The 12605-nt window shown below is 35.8% G+C and overlaps 1 protein-coding gene and 1 non-coding gene across 4 annotated transcripts; one reads left to right on the forward strand and one right to left on the reverse strand.

The window, feature by feature from the left end:
• Positions 1–327: 327 nt before the first annotated feature.
• On the forward strand, positions 328–9405 carry LOC109239061 (eukaryotic translation initiation factor 2 subunit beta-like). 3 transcript variants are annotated; one of them, XM_019405567.1, is made up of 11 exons: positions 328–466; positions 1611–1755; positions 3411–3472; positions 5106–5214; positions 5413–5465; positions 5932–5986; positions 6066–6154; positions 6721–6866; positions 7907–8049; positions 8206–8291; positions 9110–9405. In XM_019405567.1, exons 3-11 carry the CDS (start codon positions 3425–3427, stop codon positions 9185–9187), a joined length of 807 nt encoding a protein of 268 aa, XP_019261112.1. In that variant the 5' UTR covers positions 328–466; positions 1611–1755; positions 3411–3424; the 3' UTR covers positions 9188–9405. The 3 variants fall into 3 exon arrangements, with proteins under 3 accessions (XP_019261112.1, XP_019261111.1, XP_019261110.1); XM_019405566.1 differs by having other exon boundaries at positions 1673–1755; XM_019405565.1 differs by lacking the exon at positions 1611–1755 and having other exon boundaries at positions 329–466.
• A 917-nt stretch (positions 9406–10322) lies between these two features.
• TRNAR-CCU lies at positions 10323–10395 on the reverse strand. Its single transcript has one exon. It is a non-coding gene; the product is annotated as a tRNA-Arg (tRNA).
• Positions 10396–12605: the final 2210 nt, after the last annotated feature.

Consider the following 12605-nt stretch of genomic DNA (forward strand, 5'->3'; position numbering starts at 1 on the left):
CTCTGAGGGCTATTTATGTGCCTCACCCCAAAAGAGCTCCTTTTGTTTCAACCCCCCTTTTTGGAAACAGTCTCCCGGGCCGAAAGTTGGGGCAAGTGCACATATAGTCATTCATAGGGATGCTATTTAAAAATTAATTAATACTTATTCTGTCCTGAAACTTTAAGTTAAAAATCTTAAATAATCCAAGATATTTGTCCTAAAAAATTAAATTGTAAAATTGAAATTCAGGACGCACCGATTAATTTTTAAATATCAGCCCTTTAGAGTGGCTAGCTAGTGTCATTTCTACCTGAAAGTTCCACCAAGTTTCAAAACAGCCTTGCGGCCCAAGCAAGTAGCCCAACTAATTAGGGTAACAGAAACGCAACTCTCGCCACTATCCAAATCCAAAAGAGAGAGCGAGAGAAAGAAAAAACTTGCATTTTCATCGGCTGCGAAGATAAACGAATCACTCGATTGAAAGGTTAGCTTCTGATCTATTTTTCTTATTGTTTTTTCCAGTTCGCTTACTTTTGATTAATGCTTGTATGCGGTAAAGCACATTAAATTCATGTTCCGTTTGCATATTTTGTGTGGATTAATTTGAAACAAGCTAAATTTTTGGAGCGATTGTTACAAAAATTGTATTCACAGTTGTTTTCGAGGATTACGATTGTTTTAATTATTGTTTATGTCCTTTTGAGTATCTAGAAAAGCTAGTTATAAGGATTTAGGGTTTAGCTGCCTGCTGTTTCTCCCAATTAGATATATGTTCACTAATTTGTTGATTCATATTTATGCTTCGCTTACTTTGAATTAGTCCCTGTGTGTGGATATTCTCATAAATGCATGTTTCTCTGTTTGTGTGAATTAATTTGAAAAAGGTAAATTTCTGGAGCAATTGTTAGAAGAATTGTTTTCACCATTTTTCAAGGGTTGCGATAGTTTGAGTTAGTTTTTAATGTAATTCTGAGCATCTAAAAAAGCTAGTCTGCCTGCTATTACTCCCAATTAGATATGCGAGCACCTAACTTTTGCCCTGCATGGAAATAACTCCTAAAAATAGACCAAAAATAATTTTAATAAATTTTAGGAGTTTTTTTTTATTTAGTTGCATTTCATGCATGTTTAATATTTTAAAATCATTAGAAAAATCATAAAATTTGTCACATTTTAATTTCATGCCTTATTAGGTTTAATTTACATTTTTAGGAATTAGTCACTCTTTAATTGTTACGTAAAAATCAAACGAAATATCTTTTCAAATTATTTCATGCATTTATTAATAGATAAATAGAATTAGTTTGCTAATGAGATTTAAGTTAGATTTTTAATTTAGGATTTTAAATAATTTGTTCAAGAATTTAAAATCAAAGGAAAAAGAAAACAAAGAAAGAAAAAGGGGGAAAGGCTATTTTTGGTCTAAATTCGGATATAGGCCAATTTTCATGGCCCAATTCCCTCAAAACCCATCCAAGACCACGCCCGCCAGACCCAATCGGTCCCCCTCCCCTTTAATTAAGAAAACCTAACCCTTCTCTCATAGGGGAACACTAACAGAAAGGTGACGAAGCTGATTTTCACTCTGAATTTTCACTTTATTTTTCGCATTTTTCTGGGGATTTCAGGGCTCGATGGAGCCGTAAAGATTATTTCGAAGCTGAGAGATTTGCTGTTGCTTTTTATTCAGATCTGCTGCTTTCTGCTTTTGCTAAGTTCATTTCCCATCTAGCCTTTTATTTGGCATTTTGAAACTAATCTCTGCACAATCAGGTACTTTCCTGTGATTTAAGCTACTGTTATGTCAAAATAAATGAACTCCTTGGTCCTCAATGAATTTATGATTACTGTTGTATTTATGCAATTATACCTTCCTGTTGATGCTATGCGATTTGTTTGTGTTTTGGATAGAATGGGGATTTTATGTCAAAGGATAACAAATTACTACAAATAGGCACGGATATATGAGTTTGGATTCGTTTTGAAATTTGTAAATCTTTGATTCTGCAGTGCTCCTTTAATTTTTTCCATTTAGTGGTCAAATGTGTGTAATACGTTTGTTGTCCAGAAATCTATAAACATTGAAGTTAAAGGTGAAGCTCTAGACTATTTGTGGTTTATCGTTAAATGATTGTGTTACGGATATAAAGCTTATACAGTTGATCTTATAATTGTGTGTAAATCCATGGATCATGCTTATTGTAGATTGAGTATTATTGAAATAAGTTCTGTCTATGTTTCCTTGTTGAAAGTAATGGTTTATTATGATTAAATGTGCTATAAGTTTGTTTCAATGTGAAATTCAGCTTAGTGAGCAGTATTCTGCTTATTCGTTTGGATCGTGCATATAGAGTAGTTGATTGCATAGATTTTATTTATTGTGAGATCCATTTTTGTCCTCAAAGGTGACCTTTTAAAGGTTCATTTTGAGTGTGTTAAGTAAATATGGTCCAGCAATTTCAAGGGTTCATCATAGACTTTGTTCTCACCTTATTGTAGGATAATGCATGAATAAGCTAATGTTCTTAGTACTAATTTGTTGAAATATGTGGTTGGCTTATTTAGTGGCATATTTTGTTTCGTCATCTACTGAGTAGTTTCAAATGTGTGGGCTCCAATGGAATTTCCGGCCGTGAATTGAAGAACCAGAATCATCACAAGCCTTTGAGCTAATTTGAACGTACCAAGAATTCTTTGGTCATATGTATAAATCAAACATCAACTCCAACAGTTCCTTTGCCATTCTATGTGACCTTACAATAATCTCAAATTAGCTTTAGGAATAACCATGAACATTAGTAGCTTTGCTTTAGGCGCGATTAATAAATCATCGTGGCCATGGGTAAGGTTCCCGTGGCATGGTCACGATACGTAAATCCCATTCGGGTGTGCATTTCATGTGACCCGACCACAACTTCGAACAATAATAAAAATAAACATGTTGTAGCTGTGGGTACTATTCCTGTGACGCGGTTTGCAATGTGTACCAAAACGACAAGTGTACGACAGTCGTGACTTGTTCAGAAAATAACTCCATAAATAAATAAAAGCGGTTATAAAATTAAAAAATGCACAATAGGTTTAAAACATGTAATAAATCAGATAATTAGGCCAATTATTAATAGTTGAGCGACCGTGCTAAAACCACGTAACTCGGGAGTGCCTCACACCTTCTCCCGGATTAACAGAATTCCTTATCCGGTCTTCTGTGTTCGCGGACCATAATAAGGGTCAATTTTCCTCGATTTGGGATTTAAAATAAACCGGTGACTTGGGACACCATAAATTATTTCAAGTGGCGACTCTGAATAAATAAAATAATCCCATTTCGATTACGTCACTTAAATTGGAAAACTCCCTATCCCCTCGGGAAAAAGGAGGTGTGACAAGATATATGTTAACTGATTTGTTGATTTTTATTGGTTTAGGTCTTAGTGCAGTCATGGCTGAAGAAGAGAATCAGAACGAATTGAAGGAGGAGGTGGCTGACGTAAGTCCAGCTTTTTCTCTTTCTCTGTTCCTCGTTACAGCTGTTACTGTTTGGAATTTTCTTTGTTTGCTATCTCATTGCATCATCTCTTGGTAATGCCTCTTTGTTTGTGCCTGGTCCGACTCTGAGAATAATAATTCAGGTGTTTAGGTCCCCACTGAGCAGAATTTGTTAGCTATGGAGAGGCTGTTTGAATACTCTTTAAAAAGAGTTTTAGCAAAAAAAGAAAAGGCACATTAAGTAAGAAGACTTAATCAAGGTTTTTGTTTAATTTTTATGTGAAGAATGTTTAGACTATTTTAAAAGCCAAGTTATAGGTCAACTGTCTATGATAGACATTGATTAGTAATCTTAACAAGATGATAAGTACCTTTTACAAAGTGCTTAGTTTCTTCATAAGTCCATTGCTCACATCTTTGTATGAATTCTTCTTGTCAACCCTTGGATGTTTTAGCTGTTTTGTTGAACGTGTAAGAGATGTGACCTAGATATCTTAAATTTCTTTGTTGGTAGTAACCTATGTGTGTAAGGGGAAGTTAGAATAACATCAATAAAGAATTTTGTAAAAACAGGATTTTATGTTCTGAAACAAATTGCAATAACTTTGAAGGGAATATAAAGTAAAAGTAGAAGAAGAGGAATACATCCTGTGATGGCCTTCTTTCCTCTCTTTGCTAGTGGAACATAACAAGTAGCACTGTCCCAGAAACCTTTTCTATTCATATTTCATTTTAGAGGCAGTAGAAGGGCTGGAGAGCGATGTTGAAATGGGAGGTGCAACGGAGCTCATCCAGGAATAATCCTTCTCACTTATCTGCCAAAAGGAATATTTTTCATTAGGTTTTGATGCTTTGTTCAAAGTGCATGTCAAACACCAAATGTGATGGCAGATACTTAAAGGAAATTGTGGTGGCCAAATTTTATTAAACAATTAAAGATGCTTATAAGCTGTCCGTAGTACAAATAGGCAATTCAATATTAGCATTTAACCGGCATCAGAACAATTACAATTGTCTACCCTCTTTCTTCCTTTTTGAACAATCAGATATCTTTCATCAATAGTTATCACTAAATACACAGTATAATGTTAGTAACTCACCTTCATGCGGGAGAACGTGTAATGCTATAGAATCACTGGCAGCCTGAGTTGTGTTGGTTGATCTAATTGCAAATATATCTAAACGACTAAAATACAGGAGGTTGTGCTTCTAACGAGATCTTCTTGTAGCCTACTAGCAAGAACTTGTACTCTAAAAGACTCATTGCTTACTGATGTTACTTCTTTTTCATCTTTCCTTGAGTCGAGGGTCTATTGAAAACAATCTTTCTACCTTCTCAAGGTAGGGGTAAGGCTGCATACACACTACCCTCCCCAGACTCCACTTGTGGGATTGTTGTTGTTGCTGTTGTATAGGCACAGGGGAGGGAGCGTTCGCTTCCTCAGTAGGTTTTTGTCAGAGTTGTCTTCAGACTGGAGATAAATATGGTGTTGGTCATTTTCTACATACAACAAAAGCACTTAATTCTTTTACATCCATCTTCAGGTTGATATGTTGAGATCATATTGAACCCATGTATATGTGATTGCTACCTTGGTTTCATTATCTTTTCCTCTCTTTCTATGCTTTTGCAGATAGCACCTTTTGATCCTACAAAAAAGAAGAAAAAGAAGAAGGTTGTAATTCAAGATCCTGCAGATGACTCTGTTGATAGCTTGGCTGAGAAAACTGAGAATTTAACTGGTAGGTGAATTGTAAAAACCGGTTTCACCTAATTTTTCCCCATAATCTCGGGAGAGGTGATAGAGTATAATCCTCAAATCAACCCCCAAAACACACACACTGACACATACATGTGCACACATACTTTCCGAAGATAAAGACTACCGAAGAAAATGTGAACCCTGAATGTGATTTATTTCTCATTGTTTTGCTATGCAGTTTCTGAGGGCCTTGAGGCTACGTTTTCTGGTAAAAAGAAGAAGAAGAAGCCGGTTAGTTTTGCTCAATCCCATATGCAAAATATTGATTGATTTATCAGTGAATACCTTACACCCTCATCTCATTTTCCGGCACTAACCCCTTCTGGAAGAAACACCAAGGACCAAATGGTGCGACCAAAAGATGTTATGTTTATTAGGATATGGGTTAGAGGAAGAAGATGGGAGTGGAGGGATGACCGAGGGAAGCTTGAAGAGTTGAGGGTGTTGAAACGAAAGACAATTGTTTGATTTCTTTGTTATTTGTACCTCAGGAGAAAGCTATTTCATACTCTTCGAGCACCAAAACATGGCCAGTTTTATTATTAGATTTGACTAAGGGGTTAAAGTGCCACAGAAATAGTTACAGGCTTAATTTTATGACTTGAAAATGTTTCAGTGAAATTCATAAATGATAGGAGACAGCATGAGTATTTTCTTGAGAGCCTATGTGCCCCTGAACTATTTTAAAATTGTGCAGGCACACACTGATCTCCTGAGTGATGAGAAGGAAAGCGTCGGCGAAGATGTGGAAGGTGACTTCTTGTATTTTCAGCTTGATTGCTGAGTTTAGTTGTGGTAATATTTGAAATATAACCCGCTCTCTTCTTCTAGATCACCTTGATGATGATGAAGCTGCTGGAGAAATTGTCCTACAACAATATCCTTGGGAGGGAACTGACCGAGATTATGAATATGAGGAGGTATTTTATCATTTTCTTGTATTCTTCTGCATATATCTGTTAAGAGACTTTCAGAGTGCACTGATTGCCCCCGATAATAGGTAGGTACTTCATGCATGAACTTGAACTGGGTAATAATGCATACCTGCCAACCTCACAGCACTACTCTTAGGTGTATGATTGAAAACCTTGTGTAACCAAGGCAGCATAAGCTTTTAAATTGTTGGTAAACATTGGGAATACTTGGATTTATCTTATGCCCATGTAAACTTTCTTACGGTGAACTAAATAAATCTAAGACATGTTTCCTTATCAATAAAAATAAAAAAGGCCAAGACATGTTAAGTTCAGGGGCAGTTTAAATCTGTATAGGTTCTAATGTGAGCATCTATACTAGGACTAGTAGGAGTAGATTGACAAAGAGGGAGGTTGACTGTACTCGTTGTACTTCTTCCTGAAGAGGTTGCCTGCTTGATTTGCATTAAAGCACTAGTGTATAGATCTGATTGTTGTATCCTGGTGCTCACAACTGGTTTGCTTTTATGATTTTTGTTAATGGCAGTGGATTTTCACTTTTGATTCTGCAGCTTCTGGGCAGAGTATTCAACATTCTCCGTGAGAATAATCCTGAACTTGCTGGAGATAGGCGTAGGACAGTTATGAGGCCTCCTCAAGTTCTTCGTGAAGGCACAAAGAAAACTGTGTTTGTGAATTTCATGGATCTTTGCAAGACGTAAGTTTTTCGTTCACATGGTTCTCTTTCCTTCCTTGTAACACTCGCATCATTTTGTGTTGCCACACTTTCCTTTTTTTAAAATGTTTTATGTTCAGCATCATGGATGTGTATATTTCATTTGTTTTTTACGACATGCACCGTATGCTAATTTGCTTTAGTAAGTTAGAACTTGTACACATTTTGGCACCATGCAAAGTTCCTCACAGCTAGGAATTGCTTGCACTTTGATATAGATGAGTAGTGAGTAGTGACCATCATATTCACCATATAAATTGTATTTATTACATTGCTACCTTTCATGACCAGGAATTGCCATTACTTGTTTTATCTAGTTAAGAATATGTAATTTGCATATAGACCTTCATTTTGATTTGCCACATGGCTTCGATGCTGCTTCACCATTTCTCCCTACTGCTGTGTTCTTGAGATAGGTAATAAATCAACTAGGCGGACTAGTTTTCAAACCAGTATTTTAAATTCTCGTACTCTTTAGAAAGTGGAACGTGAGCACTTGGGATACCACTTTGAGATGCTACTAAAAATAATCAAAATTTGTTCGACTTTCAAGATTTCAACTTATAATTGCACTCTGAAATTATCACTTTCTGTAAAAGCCACTCTATGCATCATTATACCGAAGTCGGTTCAAGCATCACACACTTGGCATGATGAGATTCTTGGTGCGCTGAAGTAGCCCTTAGCTGTACCTGTAGTATCCGGCTCTATCTACAATTTGTTTGACACAATTGTATTTGGTGTGAACATCAAGGATTGAATTTGAAGAATATAGTATATTCGAGTTGATCGAGTTTAGGTGTTGACTTTGGTTTTAGAAACTTGGTCATGGTTTAATTCTGATTCTTTATTGAAGTTGGAGTCTGAAACTTTTCAATGGTGCATTACGTCTCATGATTGGTAGTAGTGTGTTAACCACTTTGGATATAACTAATGGAAGTAATTATTGGGTTTCCAGTTATTTTTGGATAGAATTATCGTTCCCTCATTGCACTGCTTGAATAATTGTTTCCTATTTATAGGATGCATAGGCAGCCAGAGCATGTTATGACTTTCTTGTTGGCTGAAATGGGGACTAGTGGGTCACTTGATGGGCAGCAAAGATTGGTCATCAAGGGAAGATTTGCTCCAAAGAATTTTGAAGGAATCCTCCGGCGATACGTCAGTAAGTTCCTGTTGTCAATCTGTGATCTATATGCAGCTATTCAGAAACGGCTTTCTTCCTTACATTTTTCTTATTAATGGTGCTATTTTATGCCCTTCTGCATCCTATGGACTATAATATAACAGTCTTCGCTCAGCGACTTACTTTTGTTTTCAGATGAGTATGTCATCTGCAATGGGTGTAAAAGTCCAGATACTATCCTTTCTAAGGAGAACCGTCTATTCTTCCTCAGATGTGAGAAGGTATTTTCCTTAAGAAGGCGTGATATATGTTTACTATCTGCATTCAACCTTACATTTGTGAATATAAAAGTACATCTTTGTAATTTTTGCTTCAATTGTTCTTCCATCAGATAATTTGAAATTAGACTATGTGGCAGATGATGGTTTAGGTATTTTATTTTTTATTCCCCTCAAGACCATGGGATACAGGATGTGTACGGTGTAGAAACTGTTCGTCTTTGTTTTCACAGATGCAAGTCTGGTGCTTCTTGGCTACTTGTTAGGCATCCTGAGATGGAACGTGACCGTATCACATTGTCAGACCATACTTCTATGTAATATGAAAGGCCTTCCACTTATCTGAAATTATATTGGGTTGCTTTTAGTGGTTGAATTGTTTACGCTTTTGATTTTGTGAGATGTGATCTACCCTCAAGAGTATTATTATTTTTATTGAATAATATTGGCCTGAGATTAGCTTATGTGGAGTAACATGGTCAATGAGGATTCATAGCCAACCCCAACTTGTTTGGATTGAAGTGTTGTTGTTTTCGATACCCTCAAGAATGCCTTAGTATTCCTATCTCTTTTTAACCTGAAAGAGAGAGGAAGAATTGTACAACTGCTTTTTTACCTCAAGAAGGAGAAGGAAAATGATTGCTTTCGTATTTCCAAATGATCACCTTTGAAGATTTGTTCGAAATTTCCTCCTCCCACTTTCTTTATCTTTTTTAAATTTGAAAAGGGTTATAGGGAAAGATTGAACTTTGGGCAACAAAGTAGAATTAAATTGTTTATTTCTGTTCTAAAATCGGTTTTGCTTGTTTAATTTCTTGCAGTGCGGTTCTGGAAGATCAGTTGCTCCTATCAAGGCTGGTTTCGTTGCTCGTGTTGGCAGGCGGAAAGCTGGGACTTAAGCCGGCTTGGGGAATCTTTGTTCGACAATTTCATCTTATAATCGACTTTGTTAAAGTTTTGTATGTTATGCCTTGTGTTTAACCGAGAGATGATATTGACATGTGGTGCAACTTTGCTTATGAAGAGAGTTGATTTAGATTCAATCTTGTGTGATGTTGGTTTTTGCAATTCGGTGCACTATACTTTTCGATATAACATATAGAATGACTTGATTTGATGGCATAGCTTACAGTATTTGAAATCTCTATATGACGTAAAGCTATATAAAAAATAACCTGAGTCACATTTTTCTCATATCAAAGTATGGAAGATCACGAGTGAACATGTTAGTTATCGGTCGCTTTGATTTTCAGTTACCACCCTCTCTTCCTTGAAAGTTGATCATCACTTAAATGCTCCCGTCAAACATATGAGCATTTAAAAGTTGAGGCTTTGCTTACTGTAAGGTGGGAAAAAAGGATGTACTCGGAGCTTTGGACCCAAAAAGAAATTGACTACCTCAATTTTACCTTTCTGAGACTTCAAATCATTTTATTTTTTGAGGGGTTTGCTTCTCTAGACTCTTCTAAGTAAAAACGAAGCTTCTGTAAAAGGCAAAGGGAATAATATTTGTTCAATGATTCAGTTGCCAATTCAAACGCAGACTCCAGTTTAAGGCAGATACACTGAATAGATTGAGAAATATTGAATTGGAATTGGATCAACTAAAGGAAAATATTGTCAAGAAGAACCACAATGTGGAAGAATTGAACAGAATCCTTGAAGCACTAAATCTAAAGTACGACATGGTGGTAGCAGAGAGAGATCAGCTGAAAGCCAGAGTTGCAATACTTGATGTTGACCTAAGTTCTAAATACAATCAGATTGAGGGCTCAAGAATTGGAGAGGGATGTAGGCATACAATAATAATTTGCTTAGGGGTATCAAACACTACAACAAAAGGGGTTGCAGGCCATTACTCCTACATTTTGCTTCTCCTTCAAAGTCTAAGTTTAGATTTTGTGACTAGACGTGGCATTTTTATGTATTCTGCATTCACAGATATGTCACTCTTTTCTCGAGATTTGACTGGAAATCTTTGAATTTTAAAAGCTAACCAGATATATTGAGCTTTCATGAAAAAAGATTAGGAAACGCGCCAGGTAGGGGTCGAACCTACGACCTTCTGCTTAGGAAACAGACGCTCTATCCACTGAGCTACAGGCGCTTTTCTCTCCTTTAGGTTTTAGTTCACCTTAACTTTCTGGAATTGTCACTCCAACACCCACACAATTCAATCCTGATTTGGGCAAACTTTCTTTTGTCCAAAATTCAACAACAACCAGTATAATCTCACTAGTGGAGTCTGGGAAGGGTAGAATATACGTAGACCTTACCTCTACTTTTAAAAAGACAGAGAAGTTGTCTCCGGTAGACCCTCGGCTCGGAAAAGATAAAAGAAGGACAACAACAAACATATCAATCGAAAAACTATAGTAAAAATACAAAACTAATAGTAAGTACCGTAATCAGAAAGCCGAAACGAAAGCAACAACAAGTAATAATAGAAGTCAAGGGATACGACAATATGCATACAGGACAACGCTCGGCTATCCTAACCCTTTACTTATCCATACCTTTCTATCCCGGTCATGTCCAAAATACAATAGCAACAACCTTTAATGTTAATTTCATCAAAATAAAATTTTGGATTCATAACTCAATGCAACAAAGGGTGTTAGCCCCTTCTTTGTCCTATATTTTGTGGGACAAGAGCACACATAGCCGATTGGAAGGCCGCTATCCGCATGTGTACTGGAAAAGTGAGTGTATAAGTGTATTTATATACGTACACCGACCTAGGATTTGAAAGTGGCGGAGTATTACTATCTAATAAAAATTTGAGCAAATACTAGAGCTAGAATCGAACCCAAGTAGCGCACTAGAAGTCAAGTTATGCTCCCAAATCGACTAATGCAGCTACCTAAAATTTGAATCTTAGGGTGCCAATTAACATTTATAGTTGTGGTTTAAAGATATATATATATAATATATATATATATATATATATATATAATATATAATATATATATATATATATATATATATATATAATATATATATATATTTCAAAGTTATCGGGTGCCGGTGACCCTCCTATTGAAAGGGTAGGTCCGCCTCTGTAAATAAATTATGTATATGATGGGCACTATCCTGCATTTTCATCTTCATATTCGACTTATCTATTCTTCACTTTCTTATAATTAAGCATTCGTCAGATTAAACATTAGAACAATAACGAAAAAATGTAAGTTATTTTTCTATGTGTGTGTGGCCCAATAGGTTTAAGGCCCATAATTAATATTTAATTAATTATCAAATCTCATCCGTCCGATTGGTTCTTGATGGACGTACCAGATTAAGTAAGAACCTCTATAAATTGGTCCTCTCCCCACCCATTAGGGTTACCGTATTTTATTCTCTCTTCCATCACTAAGGTCGGCGGTAACGAAAGCTAGGGCAAGGGGCGAAAAACCGATTTACCGATTAACGCTTCCGCTTCAAGATAATGGATTCCGCTTCAGGTATGTTTTCTATGACGATTACATGTAAAATTATCATGTTCAAGATCCTGGTAGAATTATAGTTTACGCTTACAAAAAAAAAGAACCTCACTCCCCCACCATTCTTATCTACTGAAATATATGATAAATGCTTGTCAACCCACTATGAACTTTGAAATGATTTGAGTGATTTTAAGTTTCCACGTCCACAGCTGTGTGGTAGGTGCAATTCAAGGCTTATTCTCCTTACACATAACCTTGACCATTCGTGTCCTTAAATAGGGAAAAATACATGGTACGACGAGTCTAAAAAATAATAATCGAAAATATATATAATTTTTATATATTAATTGAACTGATAATCTTCATTAAAAGTAATAAACTTTTGTGAATAAGTTGCTGTTTTGAAATTATGTATACCTACGGTAATTACGAAATCATGCCATACCTTTATTCAAAGCTACTGATTCTTGTAGATTTCTCTGTTTGTGGAAATCGATTGTATCAATGGATAATAAATTAATGAGAAAAGAGTCAAATGATATGCAATTCTTTTATCTTACTTTTCCCTTTGCTTTCCTACTGTTGGCCGTAAATATGCGATTCGGTTAAAGGAATTGAAGCAGAATTTGAAATTAAACTTCTTATGATCATGATAATTGGCTAATAAAGAAGGAAAGTAACTAATGTTTGCACTGGGAATCTAAACCTGTGGGATTAAATTACTTCACAATCTCACCAGTAAAGTAACTGACCTTTGAAGTAGATATTCTGCCTCAACCTTCTAAGCCATAATGAATTGTTTTTTTTAAAAAAGTAATTTTCCATAAGTTGATTTAGAATTCATTACTGTTTTGCCTTGGCCACAAAGTAA

The sequence above is a fragment of the Nicotiana attenuata genome, unplaced genomic scaffold (assembly GCF_001879085.1).
Source record: "Nicotiana attenuata strain UT unplaced genomic scaffold, NIATTr2, whole genome shotgun sequence".
Classification (NCBI taxonomy): domain Eukaryota; kingdom Viridiplantae; phylum Streptophyta; class Magnoliopsida; order Solanales; family Solanaceae; genus Nicotiana; species Nicotiana attenuata.